This window comes from Oncorhynchus mykiss, chromosome 20, assembly GCF_057628025.1.
Source record: "Oncorhynchus mykiss isolate SJ-2025 chromosome 20, ASM5762802v1, whole genome shotgun sequence".
Lineage (NCBI taxonomy): Eukaryota > Metazoa > Chordata > Actinopteri > Salmoniformes > Salmonidae > Oncorhynchus > Oncorhynchus mykiss.
The window spans coordinates 30,719,470-30,745,425 of NC_143041.1; the positions used below are offsets into that span (position 1 = coordinate 30,719,470).

Genomic DNA, 25,956 nt, shown 5'->3' on the forward strand with positions numbered 1-25,956 from the left:
TTCAGCGAGGTTCCTATCAGAGGATGAATTGATAAATATACAAGCTGACATTATTTCCAGTCTCTGAAAGACTACAACTCGGGTGGGTTGGTGCTTCATGCTCTGGCCACATCCCTCCCCCAAGGCTGGCTTTTTTGAAAGGGACACAATCCTTTGGGCAAAGCTGAAGGACCTGACCAGACGGCAATGACTTCAAGTAATTCCTTTCATCAACATGAATTTGACAAGGGAGCATTTTTTTGATGTTCTATTAGCTACATGGTGACATTTAACCATGTTTTAGCTAGAAGCTCATTTACAGCTAATGCCAGCACCAAGAGGGCAGATGACAAATACAGTCACTAAGTAAGTTATTTTTCCTGCAAGCCACCTGCTAGCTAACTAGTTAATCTACTGAAACCCACAGTGTGTATTGCTGGCTAACATACTACTGTGTAACAGTGGGGGGAATCAAATACATTTTCTGTTTGCTAACTTAGGTAGCTAGCTAGCCTAGCAGGATAGCTAAGTTAGCTAAACAACTAGAGTTAGTCATATGACCAAATAGAAGCGGTTTTATAAATTGGACATCTATTGTATCTGAATTGAAAACTTCTTCTCTTTAGTCCTAGATATGGCTACTAATGGGGCTAAACTGCCTGCCATCCAGGACCTCTACACCAGGCGGTGTCAGAGGAAGGCCCTAAAAATGGTCAAAGACCCCAGCCACCCCAGTCATATACTGTTCTCTCTACTATCACATGGCAAGCGGTACCGGAGTGCCAAGCCTAGGACAAAAAGGCTTCTCAAGGCTTCTTTTACCCCCAAGCCATAATACTCCTGAAAAGGTGATCAAATGGCTACCGGACTATTTACATTGTGTGCCCCCCAATCCCTCTTTTACGCTGCTGCTACTTTCTGTTTATCATATATGCATAGTCACTTTAACTATAGTGTAATGACCCTGGGTTTATCAGCGCGGAAATCGACTCTGTCGCATGAGCATGCTTTTGCGGCACAGTCGATTGCGCGCCGGACCTCGGGCTCGAAGGTCGAGGGTTCGAAACCTGCTCCCTGCTGTTTCATTACAATACATTCATGTACATACTACCTCAATTGGCCCGACCAACCAGTGCTCCCGCACATTGACTAACCGGGCTGTCTGCATTGTGGCCCGCCACCCACCAACCCCTCTTTTACGCTACTGCTACTCTCTGTTCTTCATATATGCATAGTGACTTTAACCATATCTACATGTACATACTACCTCAATCAGCCTAAAAAAACGGTGTCTGTATGTAGCCTCGCTACTGTATATAGCCTCACTAATGTTATTTTTCACTGTCTTTTTACTGTTTATTTCTTTTATTTCTACCTATTGTTCACCTAATACCTTTTTTGCACTATTGGTTAGAGCCTGTAAGTTTTTACTTTAAGGTCTACTACACCTGTTGTATTCGGCACACGTGACAAACTTTGATTTGATTAAACAGGAAGCTACAAAGTTACAACCAGACCCCTAAAGCTAGGTTTACCAGCAAACGTTAGCACGACTGGAGTTGGCTAGCTCGTTATACTGATGCCTGCTAACTTATGCGCCATGCCTTGCGTTTGTAGCTTGTTAGAAAACGTGTAACATCAGCAACTGTAAATCATTATAGTAGCTAGTTATATAACAATTTAAAAGGTTTGACATTGGTTATGATTATGAATGTGGATGCATGTCAATCTCACAAAATGTATAGGTTTGACACAAGATAGGATTCCAAACAGATGTAAATAACAATTATTGGCTATCCAGCTAGCTAAGTTTACTAGATAGCAGTGAGAAGAAACAATACAACAATTTACTGTTGTAAATCTAAAATTGAAACTGGTTTTACTATAAAAAAAAATATTGGCCTAAGCATGCCTGATAGACATGGCTGTGCATTTAGATACTGTCTGCCTACAGTACCTAGGTACATTTTTACGGGCTGTTCACTGTGCAAAGGTTGAGGGTTATGCAATATTTATTTCTATTAGGCTAGCTATTGTTCTATATGTAACGTATGCATGTTCAACTATTCTACTCTAATGTCGATGTTATGCTGGCACAGTTCAACTGTAATTCAAACTGTTCAATAGAGTCAATTTGTTTTTGTCTTGCAGACAATACCGTGTAGTGATTGGGCTTCTTCTTGGAGTGGATTCTATATGGAGAGAAACATAATTCCTTTGCCTGCATGTGTCATTGTAGCAGAACCGTATCTTGTGAACTTTATCCCTCTCGATGGATTGGACATTATGCTGTATTTCAAGCAGATGACGACACGAGGAGCTGAATGGCAATTTGATCATGACAACACTCCTCCCACAGCTGTACAAGCATTCCCTGAACTTTACTGCACTGATCATGCTGTATTTTATTTTCTTTGTGAAAGGCAATTTCATTATGACTACCTCTACCTTCATCTGCTGATCACCAGTTATCTTAGCTACAGACTATTACACCAAATAATGTGATTTAACCAAAGATTTTTGGTGTCGATTACTGGGAGTTACAGGATAGGTACTGTTTGCTGTAGCACAGAGAATTTTTGACCAACCTTAGCTTGGTGATGTTGTCTTCGTCCTCGATTTGTGGAAATAGGAGTCTCAAAATCAAAATGTATGTGTCCAGTTGCAGGGAGTCCATTTGAATTTAGAAAATGCTCCATTATTAAAATGCTTTTTTGCACCATGAAGTAATCCAACAATGTGTATGCTGCGATCTTGCCTATTTCAAGTCTTCTGTCATTGATCGAGACAGATGTCTGTCATCATGGTGTGGACTTGAACTAGACAAGATGGTGGCGTAAGCTTTGTTGGATTATTTCATGGAGCAAAAACAGTATTTATCTGTAATCCTCCCCCAGCCCATTAACTGACAGATCATTCTTGTCAATAGTAGCCTTTATCTGCAAGAATGAGGTGGTTGTGTTACTACTATTGTAATAACAACAATCTTGTTGTGCTCCATAACCGCAAGGTGTTTTTCCTCCCTCATGCTCGTGTACCCCAAATTCTGCCGCTTTGGGCTATTTTTCAGTAAGGCACTGTGGAAGGTCTCCAGATTACCTTTTCTCTGTAAAACTCAGGTTAAAAGAGAAAAGGGGTAGACTACATTTATTACCTGGTCTAGAAGGTACACTGGTTCTAACGGATTGTTTTCCAGACAAGGGTGGCTAGCTTATGTTCGCTAATGTTAGTCAAAGATATAACAAACAAAGGTACCCGTCTGTGACTACTATGGCATAGGCAAAATTGACAGTATGTATCCAAAAGATGTCGAGCTAGCTATACGATTTAGATGATGGCTTTCAAAGTTCAATACAGGATTGTAATGTTAGCTAGCTAATTTACCTAGTCCAACTAGGCTAGCATGCTCTTCAGTAGGTCATATGATTGAGTGTAGTCTGGCCCAGGAGTGTGAAGGTGAATGGAAAGGCTCTGGAGCAACGAACCACCCTTGCTGTCTCTGCCTGGCCGGTTCCCCTCTCTCCACTGGGATTCTCTGCCTCTAACCCTATTACAGGGGCTGAGTCACTAGCTTACTGGTGCTCTTCCATGCCGTCCCTAGGAGGGGTGCGTCACTTGAGTGGGTTGAATCACTCACGTGATCTTCCTGTTTGGGTTGGCGCCCCCCCTTGGGTTGTGCTGTGGCGGAGATCTTTGTGGGCTATACTCTGCCTTGTCTCAGGATGGTAAGTTGGTGGTTGAAGATATCCCTCTAGTGGTGTGGGAGCTGTGCTTTGGCAAAGTGGGTGGGGTTATATCCTGCCTGTTTGGCCCTGTCTGGGATGGGGCCACAGTGTCTTCTGACACCTCCTGTCTCAGCCTCCAGTATTTATGTTGCAGTAGTTTGTGTTGGGGGGCTAGGGTCAGTCTGTTATATCTGGAGTACTTCTCCTGTCTTATCCGGTGTCCTGCGTGAATTTTAAGTATGCTCTCTCTAATTATCTTTCTTTCTATCTCTCTCAGAGGACCTGAGCCCTAGGACCATGCCTCAGGACACCCTGGCATGATGACTCCTTGCTGCCCCCAGTCCACCTGGCCGTGCTGCTGCTCCAGTTTCAACTGTTCTGCCTGCGGCTATGGAACCCTGGCCTGATCACCGGATGTGCTACCTGTCCCAGACCTGCTGTTTTCAACTCTCTAGATACAGCAGGAGCTGTAGCGATACTCTTAAACATTGGCTATGAAATGCCAACTGACATTTACTCCTGAGGTGCTGACTTGTTGCACCCTCAACAACTACTGTGATTATTATTATTTGACCATGCTGGTCATTTATGAACATTTGAACATCTAGGCCATGTTCTGTTATAATCTCTACCCAGCACAGCCAGAAGAGGACTGGCCACCCCTCAGCCTTGTTCCTCTCTAGGTTTATTCCTAGGTTTTGGCCTTTCTAGGGAGTTTTTCCTAGCCACTGTGCTTCTACAGCTGCATTGCTTGCTGTTTGGGGTTTTAGGCTGAGTTTCTGTACAGCACATTGAGATATACAGTGCCTTGCGAAAGTATTCGGCCCCCTTGAACTTTGCGACCTTTTGCCACATTTCAGGCTTCAAACATAAAGATATAAAACTGTATTTTTTTGTGAAGAATCAACAACAAGTGGGACACAATCATGAAGTGGAACGACATTTATTGGATATTTCAAACTTTTTTAACAAATCAAAAACTGAAAAATTGGGCATGTAAAATTATTAAGTTAATACTTTGTAGCGCCACCTTTTGCTGTGATTACAGCTGTAAGTCGCTTGGGGTATGTCTCTATCAGTTTTGCACATCGAGAGACTGAAATTTTTTCCCATTCCTCCTTGCAAAACAGCTCGAGCTCAGTGAGGTTGGATGGAGAGCATTTGTGAACAGCAGTTTTCAGTTCTTTCCACAGATTCTCGATTGGATTCAGGTCTGGACTTTGACTTGGCCATTCTAACACTTGGATATGTTTATTTTTGAACCATTCCATTGTAGATTTTGCTTTATGTTTTGGATCATTGTCTTGTTGGAAGACAAATCTCTGTCCCAGTCTCAGGTCTTTTGCAGACTCCATCAGGTTTTCTTCCAGAATGGTCCTGTATTTGGCTCCATCCATCTTCCCATCAATTTTAACCATCTTCCCTGTCCCTGCTGAAGAAAAGCAGGCCCGAACCATGATGCTGCCACCAACATGTTTGACAGTGGGGATGGTGTGTTCAGCTGTGTTGCTTTTACGCCAAACATAACGTTTTGCATTGTTGCCAAAAAGTTCAATTTTGGTTTCATCTGACCAGAGCGCCTTCTTCCACATGTTTGGTGTGTCTCCCAGGTGGCTTGTGGCAAACTTTAAACGACACTTTTTATGGATATCTTTAAGAAATGGCTTTCTTCTTGTCACTCTTCCATAAAGGCCAGATTTGTGCAATATACGCCTCAGCTGTAGATCTCTGCAGTTCATCCAGAGTGATCATGGGCCTCTTGGCTGCATCTCTGATCAGTCTTCTCCTTGTATGAGCTGAAAGTTTAGAGGGACGGCCAGGTCTTGGTAGATTTGCAGTGGTCTGATACTCCTTCCATTTCAATATTATCGCTTGCACAGTGCTCCTTGGGATGTTTAAAGCTTGGGAAATATTTTTGTATCCAAATCCGGCTTTAAACTTCTTCACAACAGTATCTCGGACCTGCCTGGTGTGTTCCTTGTTCTTCATGATGCTCTCTGCGCTTTTAACGGACCTCTGAGACTATCACAGTGCAGGTGCATTTATACGGAGACTTGATTACACACAGGTGGATTGTATTTATCATCATTAGTCATTTAGGTCAACATTGGATCATTCAGAGATCCTCACTGAACTCCTGGAGAGAGTTTGCTGCACTGAAAGTAAAGGGGCTGAATAATTTTGCACGCCCAATTTTTCAGTTTTTGATTTGTTAAAAAAGTTTGAAATATCCAATAAATGTCGTTCCACTTCATGATTGTGTCCCACTTGTTGTTGATTCTTCACAAAAAAATACAGTTTTATATCTTTATGTTTGAAGCCTGAAATGTGGCAAAAGGTCGCAAAGTTCAAGGGGGCCGAATACTTTCGCAAGGCACTGTATAGGGCTATATAAATACATTTGATTTGTAAACTCAGCAAAAAAAAAAAACATCCCTTTTTCAGGACCCTGTCTTTCAAAGATAATTCATAAAAATACAAATAACTTCACACACTTCTTCATTGTAAATGATTTAAACACTGTTTTCCATGCTTGTTCATTGAACCATAAACAATTAAAGAACATGCACCTGTGGAATGATCGTTAAGACACTAACAGCTTACAGACAGTAGGCAATTAAGGTCACAGTTATGAAAACATAGGACACTAAAGAAGCCTTTCTACTGACTCTGAAAAACACCAAAAGAAAGATGCCCAGGGTCCCTGCTATCCTGAGTGAACGTGCCTAGACATGCTGCAAGGAGGCATGAGGACTGCAGATGTGGCCAGGGTAATAAATTGAAATGTCCGTACTGTGAAACACCTAAGACAGGGCTATAGAGAGACAGGACGGACAGCTGATTGTCCTCGCAGTGGCAGACCACTTTTAACACTACCTGCACAGAATCGGTACATCCGAACATCACACTTGCGGGACAGGTACAGGATGGCAACAACTGCCCGAGTTACACCAGGAACGCACAATCCCTCCATCAGTGCTCAGACTGTCCGCAATAGGTTGAGAGAGGCTGGACTGAGAGCTTGTAAGCCTGTTGTAACAATGTTGCCTATGGGCACAAACCCACCATCGCTGGATCAGACAGGAATGGCAAAAAGTGCTCTTCACTAACAAGTCGCGGTTTTGTCTCACCAGGTGTGATGGTCAGATTCTCTTTTGTCTTCGAAGGAATGAGCGTTACACCAAGGCGTGTACTCTGGAGCGGGATCGATTTGGAGGTGGAGGATCCGTCATGGTCTGAGACGGTATGTCACAGCATCATCGGACTGAGCTTGTTGTCATTGCAGGCAATCTCAACACCTGCGCTACAGGGAAGACATCCTCCTCCCTCATGTGTTACCCTTCCTACAGGCTCATCTTGACATGACCCTCCAGCATGACAATGCCACCAGCCATACTGCTCATTCACCCTTCTAAACGTTAGGACAGCAGTCCTCAGATTTCTGGAACGAAATATTAATGATCGTTAATGGAGCTTTTGTACTGGGGAGGAGAAGGGGCGTGTTTCATCCTTCTAGCCAATGTCTGTGCTCTGGTGGGTGGGGTTACTGATTGAGCATAAGTTTAAAATTAAATGTTATCTTCTCACAAATAGTTTCATGTTTAATCACATAAGATTTGCAACATTTTGATGTAAATCTGATTACTACAATGTGTAGACTTTCAAAAATCGCTGAAGCTGAAGACTTACATTTCCCTCACTAACTTTAAACATCATATGAGCAGCTAACCGATCGCTGCAGCTGTACATAGTCCATCTGTGAATAGCCCACCCAATCTACTTACCTTATCCCCATATTGTTTTTATTTACTTTGCTGCTCTTTTGCACACCAGTATCACTACTTACACACCAACATCTGCTCATCTATCACTCCAGTGTTAATCTGCTAAATTGTCATTATTTTTGCTACTATGGCCTATTTATTGCCTTACCTCATGCCATTTGCACACACTGTATATAGACTCTCTTTTTTCCAACCATATCTACTCGCTGTTAGCGTGAAGTGATCGTGCAATCAGCGAAACACAATAATTGCTCTAAAATATGACACCATTCATTTTTAGATCAGATAGCAGGCTCAATCAAATAGCCAATTGGTTGAACTTTTCCAGGGCCTGTCTGAAACACCCTCGCATCACTATAATTAATAATAGGGAGACTAGAAAAACACTCCAAAGTGTCTAGCGGTGAAGTTTCCCTTTAGATAATTTATTTTAATGATTTTGTTTTAGCTGGATAAGGTCATTTGAAGCTCAGTTGGTAGAGCTTGGTGCTTGTAATGCCAAGGATAGTGGGTTCGATTCCTGGGATCACCCATACGTAACATTGATTTTTATTTATCAGCTATACGTATGCACACATGATTAAGTCTTGGATAAAAGCGTCTGCTAAATGGCATATATTATAAGAGATTTTCCTAAATGGCCAAAATATACACATAACAGGTTTTAATAGCACACACTGGCAGTACCGCTAGACCTTGCTGCCTGATCAGCAAACCCTCTTTCGGGACAGCGACCTGGTTCCCCTGCAGGTTATATATTTTTTCAATATTTCATTTTTTATTGTTTCAAGACAACACAGTAATCAAATTGCACATATTCTGAACTGAAGACAAACAAGATGACATGAAATATCAACCTGGAGGTTGAGGTGGCGGAGGCAGGACAGGTCCCTCAGAGCCCCGAGTGCCATCATCCAGGAGGTGGTTGTGGCTGAGGTGCAGTTTCCTGAGGTTCTCAAACTTCTCCAGGCCCAGAACGTCCAGCTGTTTTGGTCTAGGCAGAGCTCCAGAAGAGAGGACAGGCTGTGGGAGAAGCAAGGCAGGAGCCACCGAAGCTGGTTGTAGCTCAGGTCCAACCTCTCCAAGAAAGAAAGGGATGATAGGGCCTGGAAAATAAAGATTCTTAATGATATGCTGTATGAGAAATTATTCAACAAAAGGTAACAATATGACAAAGTGAAAATATATAAGACAAAATGTTATAAAACAGTAACAAATAATCCAAAAAGGTAAAGAATGACTCACGTTGGTCACACATACTTTTTTTTTTAAGTAGGGGCTTGGATCCAAAAACCAGTCAGTATCTGGTGTGACCACCATTTGCCTCATACAGCGCGATATCTCCTTCGCATAGAGTTTGTCAGACTGTTGATCGTGGCCTGTGGAATATTGTCTCACTCCTCTTCAATGGCTGTGTGAAGTTGCTGGATATTGGCGAGAACTGGAACACATGTTGATCAAGAGCATCCCAAACGTGCTCAATGGATGACATGTCTGGTGAGCATGCAGGCCATGGAAGAACTGGGACATTTTCAGCTTTCAGGAATTGTGTACATATCCTTATGATATGTGCTGTCCGGGTGGCTGCGATCCCGCAGGTGAATACGCCGGATGTGGAGGTCCTGTGCTGGCATGGTTACACGTGGTCCGCGGTTGTGAGGCTGGTTGGACGTACTGCCAAATTCTCTAGAACTACGTTGGAGGCTGCTTATGGTAGAGAAATGAACATGCAATTATTTGGCAACAGCGTGGACATTCCTGCAGTCAGCATGCCAATTTCACACTCCCTCAAAACTTGAGACAACAAATCAAATTGTATTTGTCACATGCGCCAAATACAACAGGTGAAGACCTTAACATTAAATGCTTACTTACAAGCCCTTAACCAATAATGGAGATTTTTTAGTTGCACACGTGACATGCAGGTAGAAATGAGGTGAAACGGATTCAGTTTTCCTGCATTAAAATCACCGGCCACTGGGAGTGTAGCATCTGGATACATTTTTTTTTATTTCAGTTTGTTTTACTAAATACTTCAACACTTTTTTTTCTTCTCTTTTCTTAAAACTGCATTGTTGATTAAGGGCTTATAAGTAAGCATTTCACGGTTGTATTCGATTGTATTTGTGACAAATACAATTTGATTAAAGTCTGCAGATCATCCTGTGAGGTCAGGAGGATGCGAAGCTACCAGATCCCAGTGAAGGAGTCACTCTGTAGCTCAGTCAGCTTTTTACTACTCAGGTCCAGGAGCCACACCGTCAGGGATGTGGGTGAAGGCACAAGACTTACAGTCCACCAGGTATGAGGCTTCGTAGCACAGGCATTAGTGGGGACACCTTAAAAATTAAGTCTAAAACGGACTCTGATGTCCCAACTGACATTAAGGTAAGGGTTAAGTTTAGGTATGGGTTAATGTTAGGATTAGGTTAGGGACGTCCCAAGTTATCTGGATAGCACTAACTATCTTGATGGCCCCGGACATAGTGATCGTCACCCAGGTCTAGTATAGTGGATAAGCTGTGTCGTACATGTAGAGGTCTCATTTATGAATCTGGAGGATGTATCAGTCACTGTTTACAAGTGATATTCACAACCTGGATCCCCCAAGATGTTGTTGGTCTAAGATGCTGTTGATTCTGTTTTTCTAATGGGAAAAATACACACTCTGTAGTAGTTATGGGGAAAAAATTGTCATATGTACAGTTCAGTTGATGCCGTTGGTGAACATTGAACATTCCTGATTAGATTGAACATCAGGCAGCAATGTCAGATATGGTCAATTTTGGGTGGATCCCCAAAATAGGAATGTTTTCCACAATATAAAACCCATGACTTCCAGAACATTGATGAGATTAGCACTTTTGTACATCGGTAATTAGCCAACAAAAAAGTTTATATAGATTCATTAACAAGTACTTAGTCCTGTAAATCTATATCAACATTTTGCAATCAAAATATACAATATAAAGAGTTATTCTTACCTCAACAGGAATTCCTGGAAAATTAAGGTACCCTAGTCCAATCGTATCTCCACCACAGTCCGTGAATCGGTCTTCTCCACTATTAGACTTCAGATTAGACCAGCAGGTACCCAGTGGAATGTAATGACATTACCTGCAGATTCTCACTTCCTACCTTACCATCACAGACACCAAAATTACAGTCCATTTGAATGACAACTTGGCCTCCCTTCACTTATTTTGTTCATCGTCCGTTCGGAGTTCTCTGAAGCAGCAAGCACAGCAGCGTGTAATATTTGACTACCGGGCAGCGTGAGAGAAACAATAATCCTTTACCAATTTGAATAATTAATTGAATATCCAGGTAATCAAGGGATTCTGTGAGGACAGTTCTCTAATCAAATCTATTCCAAAATAGAGAAAATAACTAGAGAAATTCTAATTGCAGTGTTGTCAAATTATAGCAAATGGGAATGATTGAACAATTTATGTGATAGATAATTTTACTTATATGCCACCAAAGCCACCAACATGTTTTAGTTGGTGTATAATGGGTGGCTTGCCAGGTATGACCATGCACATTGAATACAGTCATGATTAAACGGTAGCCTACTGCAGCCTTGTGAAACCAGACCGATCTCGTGATAGCTCACATCCGGTTTCACTCCACGTGAAATTAAACGTGAGCGCAGTGGTCAGTCTGGTTTCACGAGGCTAGGCCTACTGCACTATTGAGTGACCATTCTTTTGCAGAGACAATTTGTGATATTCTACAATGTTCCATATATACAAAGTCATAGCAAAAATTAAAGTCCTACCAACAGAAAATAAATTACGTTTCCTTGCCTCGCAAACAGCGATTGAAATTACAGTATTAGTCAGAATTTTTGTTACTTTTATTTTAGAAAATGTATTTTTAAAGTGTGGCATTTCAAGTCACATTTTGTTTAAAATACAGAAAACAGACAATTGTAGAACATGGATACAGCAAAAAGGAAATGACAGAAAATAAAGCTAACAAGCCTTTCTGACTGCTCTATTTTCTCTTTCTGAAGAAATGAAATTGAGGGTGGATGGGAAGGACGATGAATGGATGGGGGGGATGAGTGAGACGATGATGAAGTTAGTTAAAGGAAACTATGGTTGCTTCATGGTTTATGTTTTAAATTATTTATAAAGTCTAATTTAAGATTAACTCTTTTCCTCTTTATTTTTTTGTTGTCTTTTTCATAAATGGTTTGATCTTCTGGAATACCAGGGCCCCTCAGCGCTGTATCTTCCTGGTCTCTGACACCGAGGGCTAGGAATGCCAACCTTGTCCGGCAGTGGGGACACACTGCCAGCCGTGCAGCCTTCCTGTCCACCGCCGTGTTGCCTACCCTGGCTGGCCGGACCCACGCTGCCCTGTGCCGACTCAAGAAGATAAAGTGGTGTCCTTCTGTGTTTGCTGTGCTTGTGAACGTTGCATGGACTTCTGCCTTTCCACGTCTCTAAAATGTTTCTCAACCTACAGAGGAACAACAGAAGAAGAACACTTGATGCATAATCCAATTCTATATGCCATTGTATCAAAAGTTATTTGTAAGAAATAAAAAAGCAAATTACATTTAAACTATCATAATTCCACAACAATGACAGATGTAGTAGTAGTAGGTAGGTGATACTCACTATTTTGCGTACATGACTTAAAGCGCTTCCCTCTTTGCCTTTGCAGTTATCAGCCTGGTATGGTGGCGAAATTACAACATCGTCCATGACCAGTATGTTCTTCTCCTGCCATTTACAGTCTTTGATGCTGCAGAACACAGTACACATCATTAGATTAACATCTGGAAACATTTAACTGGTAAAACAGTCCCTGACCTTGAGCTGAGGAATCAAGTCTATTGAAACAAGGTGTTCTATTCTGATGTTTCTAAATAAAGCATGAAATCTCAATTGTAATAATTGTATTTATTTATGGTTGACCAATCACACCGGTATAAATTCTGCATCTGCATTGTGGGGAAAAACTGAGGTGTCGGATTAGATTGTTGTTCCCGCTTCTTGACAATTTAAATTAAGCTTAAGAGCCAAATCAGGTCAAGACCTCAAACGGCACCTGCCTAAACGTAGCCAGTATGACTGAAAAAAGACGATTCAGTAGGCCCATTTCCATGGACAATGAGGAAAATGGAACAATAAACTATTTTTCCCCTGCTATTTCAATTTGGTCCTCAAATCAACTGCCCATATTAGTTAGCCAGTAATTCTTAATCGTATCCTATTCCAACCACTGATTCTCTGCCCCTCAGGAACTAATCAAGTTCATTGAATAAAAATGTAAAAAGGCACTTACGTTTTGTGAATAGTCTGGAATAGCAGCTGGCCCTCCGCAGAAACCCCAGCACTGATTGCATAGGCTTGGGACAGCTTGTCCTCCTTCTCTGACCGTGCCCGATTGGCAAGCTGGGAGGAAGATGGCAGAGAGGAGAAAGTTAGGAGGGGATCCGGAGTAAAAGGCACTCAACCAATGTGCGTTGAGGTGCAACCACAAGCTATAAGAGCATTTGAAGGGAGTAGGCGTGAAACGCAACTCTCGCCCTCAATTGAAAACACAATTGACAACCTTGACCAGAAACATCAAATCAAATTTTATTGGTCGCATACACATGGTTAGCAGATGTTAATGCAAGTGTAGCGAAATGCTTGTGAGATGAGAAAGTTGACAAGGAAGATTTAACAATGACTGCCACAGATGGGTGGTTATTTGAGACGGGTGACAAATATATCTCATGTCATCATCATAAGTAAACCCACACTGGGCCTGTTAATATTTAGTTTTCCATACAGATAGGCTAATCATAAGCACTTTAAGACTGAAGCATAGGCTACACAAATAGTCATTTAGCAGACTACAAAAACTGTTCTGTTCTACCTGATAATGAATTGCATCAACCTGGTATCCCAGGTCTAAATCAGTCCTTGATTAGTGGGGAAGAATGTAAAAAAAAAAAGCAGATGACAGCAGATGAGGGCCTACCTTGCTAACATTCAGTGATGCTAGAGGAGGAAGAGTTTCAGTGCGGTCATTTATTATATCCACTTCAGAAACATAGGCTAAATTGATCAGGATGACGTCGTTGAGGTTTGGCTTCCCACTGGAGGGAGCACATTCTGGGAGGAACTCAAGTCAAGGTAAACAAACTGTAAAGGTAGTAACATGCACACATGACAGTTGGTGTACTAGACTAGAGCATCAGTGACATTCAAAGAATCTCAAGACATGGATAAATATAGAGTTCACATTCTTGGTCTATACAAAAACACCACATTATATCAAAGTTCCAGACTGCATACATCCATATACTGCTATAAAACTACCTGAGCAAGTATAAATTATAATGGGCAGGCACATACAGATGTCATGACATTTTAAGTTAATTGTTTTGGGCAGAGTAGGTGTGCATAAAAAATAAAACATTTCTGGAACTAACACTCGCACTTAACTTGTTTCTTACTAGCTCTGACTTTGCTGATAGCTACTTTGAGGGAAAATGTACTTACTGTGACATGTGGTTGTCTCACATAGCTATCTAAAGATGAATGCACTATGTTGCTCTGGGTAAGATTGTCTGCTAAATGACTCAAATGTAAGTGTAAAATGAAAATTGCACAACTGAGCATTTGGAAGGAATAGGCATGTCGCTCACGTGAGAGTCATGCCTATTCCTTCCAAATGCTCTTATGATTTTTTTGGTTGCACCTCATCTCATGTTGGTTGAGTGCCTTCTACTCCTCTACAGGTATTTGACTGCGCAAGTATGACATCACCATCAGCAGCATTAGAATCTTTAACATTGAAATATGATGGTCTATTATCCCTATTAAAATGTAAAATATATCAGACAACATCATCACTTGCCAGACGTATGGCACTCCACCAGCGGCTGTAGTAAGACACTGAGGTAAGGTTGGGGCAGGCCTATCAGTCAGTGGCAGTACTGTCAGTCAGCTGAAATGACAACCAAGGGCAATGCTGCCACCTGTAGTAGCCTGGATCCACATACACAAGTTGTAGCATGGCAATGAATGACAGCAAGCATCCTAAAGAAGGTTGAGGCATGAATGGAACAGAATAAAAGAATGCACAACATAAGGCACTAAATGCAGAGATGGTGTGTCCTTCCACAACATAGGGCCTAGCTTAGTATTGAACGTCTAGGCCTAAATACTGACAATACACACATTCTCCTGAAGGTATATCTACACCTCTGGATAGCTTGTAAAGAATTGCCAGGAAACATGGCAAGATGCTGGACATCCCTCATCAGCCGTGCGGACAGGTCACTTCAATCATGACATCTAAACAAAACACAGATGCTATTCTATTCAGCTCTTCATCCACAAAACATTAAATCACATACTACAACAATGGCTTTAACCAAAAGGAATGAATTGCAACTGTGGTTACATTTTTTACTTGCTTTGTTCCTGATGGGGTCCTTCTGGTCTGCCACTATTTGACACCAACCGGTTCTCTCCTACTCAATTAAAATGCTCTGCGGGTGCTAAATTACAGATCCAGTCTCAGTGGACTGATATAGCTAGCAGAAAGAAATATAGTTGAATGGCTAGCAATAGAAGCACGCATGTGACAACCTGTCACTGGAGCCCATGCAAGGTGGTCCCCACGCCCACCCTGAGGAGTGTGGATTGAGAAGAGAAATATCCATAGGTTTTTCAGCTAGCTACTTGGGCCAAGGTGTATTGAAAAGCCATAGCCGGCCAACATGATTAGCTTGTAAATTAGCTAGCGTTATGCCGTTTCTGTCAGAATATGTAACGTCACTCACTTTGACAATCAATCATGCCGTGATAGTTAGATTTGATGACTGACACTTACAAATATCAAACATAAAGACAGCGCCAAATGGTCCCGTAATATGTTGGCTATCTAAAGCTAGCATGAGCTACCTAGCTGCTAGTTAGCATAGAGGTGCAATGAAATTCAGTGTTGTCATTTTTTTATTGATATGTATGCAATCAGTCAGGTGGTCTGTTTAAAAAAGCCTCTGCGATGGTCAGTTTGCTAGCTAAGTTAACTATCTAGCAAGACTGTCACGCTAGCCAATATGAATTATACCATTTACAGTTAGTGAATCTGCCATGATGCCATGCCATACTGGATTCTGCCAAATAGTGATCCTAGTCGAGGATCAGCAGTTCTACCATGGATCACAGCACATGTAAAAATAGCTAAGCACTCAGAGCAAACAAAACATCAACATTAACCAAATGTAATACGGATGCAGGAGCGTACGACTCAGACAATCTTAATGAATGGTATTACAATTTTTCATGGGGTACAAAGCTACGGTACTACTAATTACGCCTGCGCGGATCACTATTTGACACATGCCCTTGCAGGCAAACAGGCCAATGATACAATGGCATCCTAAAATTGAGAAAGGATACTCAAAGTCAACATCTTGGACTGGTAGTCGAAGGCCACCACCTCTCCTTGCAGACGCTGGCCCAAGCAAGTGAGACAAGAGACATGGCTTCCGACGCTAAAATACTCCCCCGGTCCAGGAGCCGCCATCTTCTCCGCCAGGAAACCGGAGCGCCAGTCGTACGTCAGATTAGTACGTGATCTCGTCACTTGGACGACATCGGGGCGTGGCAAATTACGTGGTTACGTCCCATCTCACGATTGTCATTAATTCCACCGTAGCTGGTATTTTAGCATTACATTATGATTTTTTACCAAGAATAGTATATTATAGGGTTTCCTCTCTAAAGTAAAAAAAAAAAAAAAAAAAAAAGAAGAGGCACTCTCTCTCTGATTGGGAGGCATTGACTGATACCGATGGAACAGTTCCATGCAGTTACCATTCCAACAGTTCGATGCCTACCATCAGAACATCAACATGCACCTGCAAAGTTTGTCCCATTCCTCCCCCTGTTGTCAAGATTCAGAAATGCTTCTGCTGCAAAATATTTATGTCCCGACTATCACGCCATCAACCAGAATATCGTCACAATATCATCTTATTTGGATCCTTGATATTGTGTATTCACTTTAATTATGGAGGCCATACACACCCAAGGTATTTGGATTGCTGAAGCACTTCAGCAAAGAACGAAGAGCCAAGACAAACTTTGGTTGATTGCCACTCACATTGGGGATCCCAAAGCTGCCTTCCTTCTCGTGTTCCCCTTGACTTACTTTCTCAACCGACGGACTGGATTTGCTGTTGTCTGGGTGGCTGCTATTTCGGAGTGGCTTAATCTAGTGTTCAAATGGTAAGAGTAACGTCTATTTGGTCTATTATGCTTTTAAAAATGTTCAATTAACTTACCGGAACTCTCGGCCCTATAGCTCTACTGTCCGATGAATGCTTGATAAACTCTTAAGAAAATCAACTATTCTGATCTAAAGTCATTATTTAAAAAAATCCAATGTTTCACTTACATTCTTTAACGCATAAACATTTATTTATGGTGAGCATTTTACAAATACATCTCTGATATTTTATGCAACACGTTTGGATTCGTGGCATGTCCTTTTCTATTATCGGTCCGACGGTAAAACAAACGTCGGAACCTTAACGAGTTGGAGGCTGTAAGTATAAAGTCAAACATATTTTGACCTTCTGTGGTGTACATTCTGAATTTTGAATTTTAATTCCAATGCAGGATGCTCTTTGGCGAGAGGCCATTCTGGTGGATTGGAGAATCCCGTTTATTTGAGAAAAACCCTCCCAAACTCCAACAGTTTGCCTCAACTTGTGAAACAGGCCCAGGTTAGTGAGATTTAATACATTATTCCAAAAGCTTGTAATTCTCATACATTTACAGCAACAAATCATCCGAATATTGGGCACATCATTTACTTGACCAGACAAACTGACTGTGAACTTATAACCATTGGTAATAATGTAATACCACAGTATTTGACCAGTGGTGTTATTCCTCTCCATCTCTCAGGCAGTCCATCTGGTCATGCAATGGTAACAGCAGCAGTGTGGTGGGTGATGGCCTCATCCCTGGGTTCTCTTCTCTACTCCTACACACGCAGGTCTGACCATTAGTCAAATATATTTTCTATTTGTATTTTAAATGCAATCATTTTTTATCATTTTTATCTGTATTGCAAAATCTGTGTGAGCATGTTTGACATGGTTATTTAATAAACATTTTCATTGTCCATATTTGTTTTTAACCCCCCAATCTATTTCAGCATGTTGCTATCAGCGGTTCCGTATGTGCTGTATCTGCTGGGGTTAGTGGCAGTTGGCTTCTCTCGCATCTTTATCCTGGCACACTTCCCCCATCAGGTCATAGCTGGCTCTTTGACAGGTCAGAATCTACCTGTACTGTCTTGTGGATCTTTATTCAGGGGGATGTAATCATTTGTTTTTTTGTAGTGGGAGTTATGTATGTGCAATACGGTACTTGGTGTGTATAACCTACTGTATCTAAGGTTAACAAAGTTTTGTTAGAATATTCTAGAATTCTAGAACATCATCTTCATTCTGAAGTGAGTGTCCCCAACTCTTTTCTTCAGGCTTCATTCTTGGGGTAGTTCTGAGCCGTCAGGTTCCAGAAGGTCGCCCTCTGGTGTTTTTTGTGAGTTCCAGCATTGGGCTACTCCTTAGTGCTCTCCTAATCCACTCAGGACTGACATGGCTGGGCTTCGACTTGTCCTGGTGAGTCTAGTCTACTCAATGTTTTCCCATATCATAAAGAAAATGTGGAATGTGATTGTCTATTTTAAAAGCAGCTTGCCTCATAACAACTATAGTTCTAATTGCATTTAATATAATGTTTAACATTTCCAAGGTCCATTGCGTTGGCTAAGAAGTGGTGCTCCCATTCAGAGTGGATTCGGCTGGACACAGCCCCGTTTTCCTCACTAACACGGGACTGTGGTGCTATCCTGGGCCTGGGGCTGGCCCAGTACTGGAAGCCAGGTGGGTACACTCTCCCCTGTGCTCCACGTGCCCTGTGTCTGGCCCTCTGCTCCATGGCTCTCTACCATGTCCATCGACTGCCTCTACCAATCCAACCACAGCCCCTCTTCTACTTCCTCTTCTTTATCAAGTTTACCATCGTGCCCCAGGTGGTCATGATCTATGTACCTGGCTTTGTACACCTCCTTACACACAAAAATAAAAATGATTAAAATGACACATTCCTCGGAAGTTCAACTCTGGACACTGAGAGAAAAGTTTCTTTAGGTACTTTTCTTTTCATACACACTCCTGTATAAATGGGGAAATTGATGGCAATATGGGTGTTGACTTCTAAGGAAGTTGTCAGACAAATTCTGAATGGCAATTTTTCTGCTGATGATTGAAGATTGTATCATGCCCATTTGCAGGATATACAGTTGAAGTTGGAAGTTTACATATACCGTAACCAAATACATTTAAACTCAGTTTTTCCACAATTCCTGACATTTAATCCTAGTAAAAAATTCCCTGTTTTAGGTCAGTTAGGATCACCACTTTATTTTAAGAATGTGAAATGTCAGAATAATAGTAGAGAGAATTATTTATTTCAGCTTTTATTTCTTTCATCACATTCCCAGTGGGTAAGAAGTTTACATACACTCAATTAGTATTTGGTAGCATTGCCTTTAAATTGGGTCAAATGTTTCGGGTAGCCTTCCACAAGCTTCCCACAATAAGTTGGGTGAATTTTGGCCCATTCCTCCTGACAGAGCTGGTGTAACTGAGTCAGGTTTGTAGGCCTCCTTGCTCACACATGCTTTTTCAGTTCTGCCCATACATTTTCTATAGGATTGATGCCATACATTTTGTGAAGTGCACCAGTCCCTCCTACAGCAAAGCACCCCCTCAACATGACGCTGCCACCCCCGTGCTTCACAGTTGGGATGGTGTTCTTCGGCTTGCAAGCCTCCCCCTTTTTTCCTCCAAACATAACGATGGTCATTATGGCCAAACGGTTCTATTTTTGTTTCATCAGACCAGAGGACATTTCTCCAAAAAGTACGATCTTTGTCCCCATGTGCAGTTGCAAACCGTAGTCTGGCTTTTTTATGGTGGTTTTGGAGCAGTGGCTTCTTCCTTGCTGAGCGGCCATTCAGGTTATGTCGATATAGGACTCGTTTTACTGTGGATATAGATACGTTTGTCCCTGTTTTCTCCAGCATCTTCACAAGGTCCTTTGCTGTTGCTCTGTGATTGATTGGCACCTTTCGCACCAAAGTACGTTCATCTCTAGGAGACAGAACGCGTCTCCTTCCTGAGCGGTATGACGGCTGCGTGGTCCCATGGTGTTTATACTTGCGTACTATTGTTTGTACAGATGAACGTGGTACCTTCAGGCGTTTGGAAATTGCTCCCAAGGATGAACCAGACTTGTGGAGGTCTACAATGTTTTTTTCTGAGGTCTTGGCTGATTTATTTTGATTTCCCCATGATGTCAAGCAAAGAGGCACTGAGTTTGAAGGTAGGCCTTGAAATACATCCACAGGTACACCTCCAATTGACTCAAATTATGTCAATTAGCCTATCTGAATTTTCTAAAGCCATGACATAATTTTCTGGAATTTTCCAAGCTGTTTAAAGGCACAGTCAACTTAGTGTATGTAAACTTCTGACCCACTGGAATTGTGATACAGTGAATTACAGTGAAGTGAAATAATCTGTATGTAAACAATTGTTGGGAAAATGACTTGTCATGCACAAAGTAGATGTCCTAACCGTCTTGCCAAAACTATCGTTTTTTAACAAGACATTTGTGGAGTGGTTGAAAAATGAGTTTTAATGACTCCAACCTAAGTGTATGTAAACTTCCGACTTCAACTGTGGGCCAAATGTTTTTGGTGTTATTTTGTCTCAGCTTCTACTATGTGTCTGTTATTTCAAGCTATGTAATTAGCAGTGTAGCCTTCTTCCTTCTTAGATATGTACCCAGCAGTGTATCCTTCTCCTTCACATATGTATGCAATATCTCATTTTGTTTAGTTACAATTTGATTGACAAATGATCTGTAAGTGAAGGTAAATGGTGCCACATTCTGGTTAAACCTAATCAATTAATGACTCTGTTATAATCAAGTAGGCTAGTGTGCTGTTCCCTCAGGCGGGAGTTGATGTTATGCTTGGCATGTAACGTTAAAGAAATCAAATGAAAATGTAAGGATTACTGTATGCTACATAAGCAGCTATTCATATCATTCACCTGAAAGATCAAAGCAAATAAATGACATGCATGCAGGATGTTTTTCAGTTGGTAACCATTTATAAATCTTATTCTTCAATACATAGGTTTGACTGTACAGATTACAATCAGTTATCATGAGATAAAAACATATTTTTTTAAATTATTTTTAATTCAACTTATCACAGCGCTCTTAAAGCTCACATTTACAGACAAAATAACTCTGCTCAGCAAGCAAATACAATAAAATAATACAAATAGAATTCTTCAGAGTTTTGCGTTGTGTCTGGTTGGAGGGAAAGGAAAAGGATTCATTACTCTGATCCCAAATCGCGAATGTATAACACAGGCCAGATTCAGGACACTATATGTGTTTCTGTTTGAGATCATGATTGGCGAAATAATCAAACATGCATCTGAATATTTACAACCAACTCATTTACATAAAAAGTTGAAAAACAAAGTCTGTCAAAGTCCTTTTTTGAAAGAATAGTACAATTCCTCTTACATACAGTAGGGTCTTAAATTTGTCCAAATGAGCTATACTGTGGGTTGGGAACCATTTGAATGGCAGACAAGACCCAAATGGAAGCTGTCCATTAAGCAGTGGCAACTGACTGAGCATTCAATCTGACTGAAGTACTTTCACACACCAATTGTTTTTATACTCTCACATGGCAAGTATAAAAATACGTTAGTCATGAATACAACCTTTACATTTTTCTCTCCAGGACTTTCCCTTGACACTGAAGTTAAGCGCTTAGTCACTGGATTTGGGGCCATTTGATTGGCCTTGTCAGTCAATAGGTTACACACACACACTATAATTGAATTGAACAGTAGCTATAAGGAAACTGCAAAATAGAAACATTTCCACTTGTGGTACGGATTTTTTTTTAAAACAAGCCATTTGTGTACAAGACCTGTCTGTCTATGAATGGATCTGGGATTGGGTTGAAGGGGATATACACATATTTATTCTTCATGTTGTCATTCATTACTTTGCAGATCAGAGTTCCTATGACGATGAGTCATCAGTAATAATCCATTATCACCGGTCAGAAGAAGTTCCACCTGACCTGACCTCCATTCATCCAAATTCAATAACAATCACAACTAAAATAAAGTCATTAAAATACATAAAGTGCACCCTTAGTTAAGAACTTTACAGGCATTTAGTGCAGACATTTATGAATGAAAACTCAGTAAAAAAAGAAAGAAAAGCAAATATGATGCAGATACAAAAGAAAAATGTCTTTAACAGTGGTTTCAAATCAAATTTTATTTGTCACATGCTTTGTAAACGACAGGTGTAGACTAACAGTGAAATGCTTACTTACGGGCCTTTCCCGACAATGCAGAAAGATAAATGATAGAACAATTATAACACAAGGAATAAATACCCAATGAGTAACAATAACATGGCTATATACACGGGGTACCAGTACCAAGACGGTTTGTGTGTCTGCGTTCAATAGTTTTTAATTGCAAAGAAAACTTCAAATATCCCTCACATTATTATATTCTGTATATGATTTATGTTTTTTTTTATATATACTCCTATTACCATGAACTTCAGAAGGGGGACATCTCCAAACTTTGGTATTTGTATGACTTTCTCTGTCCTCAAACCAATGACAATGACCTATGCACAATGAAAAAATAAATATATTTCACAAAACTAAACCTCTTATACCCCTTTAAAACACTGCAAAGTTATCCTAGTTGGAAGAAAGACGAATAACATTCAACGAGTACAACGCAGCGTAATTATTAGGAGTAATTTATTGGTTGAACTATTCTCTAGAGGATGTTTGTAGAAGGCCATGGCAGTAACAATTGAACTTCAAATGAAAGGCAAAGTTATGTGGTAGGGTTGAGTGAAAATACCACAAATATAACATAACAAGCCCAATATTTCGAAAATACGAAAATAACATTTGACATTGAATAATTGAAAGTTTGTAAATGTCCCTCCCCTGCCGTAGTTGTGGGCGTTAATGTGCTTGTCGGAACTTCCTATTTCAGAGTTGAAATTATCATAAGTTATATGTGTAGAGCTTCATCTTGGATGATTCTGATACTTTCCAAGTTGGAAACTCATTGTATAATTTTTCTACAATGAGTTTCCAAGTCTGAAATATCAGAGTTTCCCTGGCCGACATGTCATGAGTGCAGCATAAATCTTCCAAACCTGCCGTTGCATGACTAGTAGGACGAAAGGCTAACAACAGGGCAAAACAGAAATAATACAATCCAAATGCTTTTATACGTATATACATTATATAGCTTAATAATAAATATTATATATTTTTTCTCTAAGCACTGTCAAGTTGTAATTTCCATTTACAGTATTGAACATATTAGTATTGTATTACGGAGTCTAGCAACCTTGAATAAGAGCACACTTTGTATTTTAAGGATAAAACATGGTAGATGGTTAGAGTCCACAGGTACAGTAAGGTAAGGGCCCCCAATTTTACTCTCACCACCCCACACAAAACCTCCCCAAAGGTTTTGGGGAGGAAGTTGTGCCACCCCCCCTATAAAAGTGTTAGGGCCTCTGACCCTGGGTGTGATCAGCACTGGCCCTGTCATCACCTTTCAATGTCATATTTTTCTATTTCAATGTGTGCAGAGTTGAAGTTTAACAACAAAATAGTACAATCTCTCACGTATTTAGTATCTATGTACTGTATGACTAGACCTCTACCGCCTGTGTGTGCCTATTGTAGACACTGCTTTCTGTGTGAGTGGGGCTGTACTCTGTCTTTTTATTATGTGCTCATCAATGTCAGACAAGGTCTCCAGCCCAACTCAACTTCCCCCCTCCCACTTTCCTCCCCTCCCACTCACACGCCCAGTTCGGCCGTGGACATTCACACATTCGACTCCACAAAAGGTCTCTTTGGTTTGATGGGGGAGGTGGGGCCCTGCCTAGAGTCACGGGAGATATCACGGGAGAGCTGTCGGTACATGTTGTCCTGGTAGGCCTGAGCTACGGGCAGAGTCCTGGCCACTTTCACGTCTGGATAGGTGGGCACCTGGCTCACCCTCTCCAGGATGTCCCCTCCTCCGCCCCGGGAGCCACCGTTGGCGAGCTTGCCCAGGGAGGACTGCTGCTGCTGGGGGTAGTAGTCCTCCTCCAGGAGTTGTCCGTTCTGGGCGTTGTTAGTCTTGTTGTAGTAGGCGATGTTCCCCAGCGAGGTCGGGGGGCTGTAGGACGAGCCCTGCTGGATCAGCTGGCCAGGCGACGTGGGGCTGATGCCAGAGTCCATGGAGGTCATGGCCCAGGGCCGCTGGGACGAGGGCTGCTGCAGGTACTGAGTCTGGTGAGTCCGCGCCGTCTTGTCTATGATGCCCATGAAGGGAGTGGTCCGTGAGCGGGTGCCCTCGCCCTGGTACAGCCCCCCACCACCTCCCTGGGCCGGCGAGATTGGGGAGATGTCATCGTTACAGGAGTGCTCGTACCCCTCGTAGCCCTCGTAGGCCACCTGCAGCGGGATTTCCATCCCCTGGATGGAAGAGGAAGGCCTGAAGCCTGGGGCTAGATTACAGCTGGAGCCCCCCGTGGAGATGTTGTTGCTGGACGGGGAGAAGCGGAGGCCCACGCTCTGGGAGTGGATGAGGGGCCGCGGAGTGGACATGTGCGGTTTGATCTCCGGGGTAGTGGCACTGATGGGCCGCCTCACCATGTGGCCGATCTCTGGCGATCCCAGCTGGCACTGAGGCATGGCACTGTTCTGACGCTCCAGCTCGTGCTTGGCGACAGGGTAGTAGGCGGCCGACTGGCTGCGGCTAATCTGGGGAGTCTGGCTATAGCGGACACCCCCCTGGAGCTGGCCCCCTTGTCCCCCCCCACTGCTGGCACGGTAGGCAGAGGAGGGGCGCTGGGTTAGCTCGTCCTTCATCAGGCCCTCTATGACCCCTCCTCGGCCCCCATGCTGACAGAGGGCCCCAGCTGAGAGGCTGGACTGGGGCATGGAGCGACCATCCAGGGAGGGCTGGTACATCAACCGGCTCTGGCTCTCCATCGGCACGTCCATGGAGCCCCCCTGGTAGCGCATGGGGTGGCCCATCTGGCCGTATGCGTTGCTGGGCTGGTTGGTGCGAACAATCTGGGCCATAGAGGGCTGGAGACGCAGGCTCTGGTGGTGCAGGGAGTCCTGGTGGTGCAGGGAGACCTGGTGGTGTAGCTGGGCCTGGTGGTGCTGTTGGGAGACCTGGTGGTGCAGTTGGGCCTGGTGGTGCTGGTGTGTCTGGAGGGTGTCATGGTGCTGGGAGGCCTGGTGGTGCAGGGAGGCCTGGTGGTGCAGGGAGGGCTGTGAGCTCAGCTGGAAGGACCTCTGGCTGCTCATCTTGGACAGGGGAGGCTGCTCCTGCTGGTAGCGCACCGGAGAGCCTGACTGAGACCTGTACAGACACACACTCTCCACCGGGGGGCTGGCTCTGTACTGGCTCTGTACCCCACCCCGACGCAGGGGGGAGAGCGGGGGACTCTGGTATCCGTGGTCCATCCCCTGCCCCACTCCTCCATTGCCTCCCATGGGCGGGGGGCTGAAGTGGTAGGTGGTCTGGTGGACCGGGGAGGTCTGTGGAGGGCTGTGTCGATAGTGGGAGTTGTGGTGCGTGGGGGAGAGGGAGGGGGGCGACGGTGGCTGGTAGTTCTGGCTGCCGGGGGAGGACATGGAGGTGGGGCTGGGGTGGCCATAGTCGTAAGCCTGACCCATGGGGGAGCCCCCTGACAGGTAGGTCTGGTCCTGGTGATGGTAGGGGTGGTGGTGGTTGGTCGGAGAGAGAGGTGGGCTCTGGATGACAGGCAGACTGGAGGGGTTGGAGCGGGGCTCCCTCTCGAGGGCCAGACCCATAGAACCCATACTCCCCATAGACATGGCCTCCAGCTCCTGCTCCAGATAGTCCTCGTCTTCAAACAGATCCTGGACCGGCTCCATGTCCTCCAGACGAGGCTCCGGGGGAGGGGGGAGCTCCAGGGGGAGGGGGAGGGAGGACAGGGACATCTCCTCCTCCTCTCCCTCCTCTGGGGGAGGCGATGGGGGAGGAGATGGGGGAGGCTCCAGCTTCTGTGCATCCTCCTCCTCCTGGGTGAGCTGTCGACACTCCTCCTCTACTCGCTGCAGGAGGCGCTGGATCTCACAGTGGTTGGGGCTCTGCTTCATGGCTTCATTCAGGTCCTCCAAGGCCTCAGGGAACTGTCTACAAATCCAGACAAGAAGGAAAGATACGACAGGGTTGGAAATGAGGGAAGGTTTTAAAACACTGCTGTGAAAATGAACACATTTGAATGAATTGGTCAAAAAAGAAGGAAAAC

The 25,956-nt window shown here is 43.0% G+C and overlaps 4 protein-coding genes and 1 long non-coding RNA gene across 21 annotated transcripts in view; 2 read left to right on the top strand and 3 right to left on the bottom strand.

The window, feature by feature from the left end:
* Positions 1–97: 97 nt before the first annotated feature.
* Positions 98–6,282, top strand: LOC149974563 (uncharacterized). 2 transcript variants are annotated; one of them, XR_016489464.1, is made up of 3 exons: positions 98–345; positions 606–827; positions 3,982–6,282. It is a non-coding gene; the product is annotated as an uncharacterized LOC149974563 (long non-coding RNA). The 2 variants fall into 2 exon arrangements; XR_016489463.1 differs by having other exon boundaries at positions 2,131–5,958.
* Positions 6,283–8,122: 1,840 nt separating this feature from the next.
* On the bottom strand, positions 8,123–9,974 carry LOC149974564 (uncharacterized). Its single transcript, XM_090211979.1, is given in 5 exon segments — positions 8,123–8,233; positions 8,347–8,595; positions 9,584–9,773; positions 9,775–9,815; positions 9,954–9,974. Coding segments are annotated over 5 exon segments (612 nt in total).
* A 1,356-nt stretch (positions 9,975–11,330) lies between these two features.
* lsm12b (LSM12 homolog b) lies at positions 11,331–16,125 on the bottom strand. Its single transcript, XM_021576264.3, has 5 exons — positions 15,910–16,125; positions 13,475–13,608; positions 12,791–12,900; positions 12,121–12,247; positions 11,331–11,959 (listed from the first exon to the last, which is right to left on the bottom strand). Exons 1-5 carry the CDS (start codon positions 16,034–16,036, stop codon positions 11,867–11,869), a joined length of 591 nt encoding a protein of 196 aa, XP_021431939.1. The 5' UTR covers positions 16,037–16,125; the 3' UTR covers positions 11,331–11,866.
* Positions 16,126–16,324: 199 nt separating this feature from the next.
* Positions 16,325–20,890, top strand: g6pc3 (glucose-6-phosphatase catalytic subunit 3). Its single transcript, XM_021576263.3, has 6 exons — positions 16,325–16,740; positions 17,134–17,240; positions 17,425–17,515; positions 17,678–17,796; positions 18,005–18,146; positions 18,280–20,890. The coding sequence occupies exons 1-6, from the start codon at positions 16,523–16,525 to the stop codon at positions 18,620–18,622; spliced, it is 1,020 nt and encodes a 339-aa protein (XP_021431938.2). The 5' UTR covers positions 16,325–16,522; the 3' UTR covers positions 18,623–20,890.
* Positions 20,689–25,956, bottom strand: part of tanc2b (tetratricopeptide repeat, ankyrin repeat and coiled-coil containing 2b) — a 218,719-nt gene continuing 213,451 nt past the window's right edge. For all 16 annotated transcript variants that reach the window (XM_090212876.1, XM_090212875.1, XM_021576270.3 and 13 more), the window contains one exon: positions 20,689–25,841. In XM_090212876.1, coding sequence (XP_090069002.1) covers positions 23,507–25,841 — 2,335 coding nt within the window. In that variant the 3' untranslated portion in view covers positions 20,689–23,506. The remainder of the gene's footprint in view (positions 25,842–25,956) is intronic.

Bases quoted from the DNA above. Each gene is read 5' to 3' on its own strand.
- lsm12b (XM_021576264.3), bottom strand. From the start codon at position 16,036: ATGGCGGCTCCTGGACCGGGGGAGTATTTTAGCGTCGGAAGCCATGTC. The intron at 13,609-15,909 runs GTATCCTTTCTC...AGTTCCTCCCAG, and splicing joins GTCCAAGATGTTGACTTTGA to AATGTGCTCCCTCCAGTGGG. The intron at 11,960-12,120 runs GTGAGTATCACC...GTTCCTCTGTAG, and splicing joins TAAGTCATGTACGCAAAATA to GTTGAGAAACATTTTAGAGA.
- g6pc3 (XM_021576263.3), top strand. From the start codon at position 16,523: ATGGAGGCCATACACACCCAAGGTATTTGGATTGCTGAAGCACTTCAG. The intron at 16,741-17,133 runs GTAAGAGTAACG...ATTCCAATGCAG, and splicing joins CTTAATCTAGTGTTCAAATG to GATGCTCTTTGGCGAGAGGC. The intron at 17,241-17,424 runs GTTAGTGAGATT...TCCATCTCTCAG, and splicing joins AACTTGTGAAACAGGCCCAG to GCAGTCCATCTGGTCATGCA.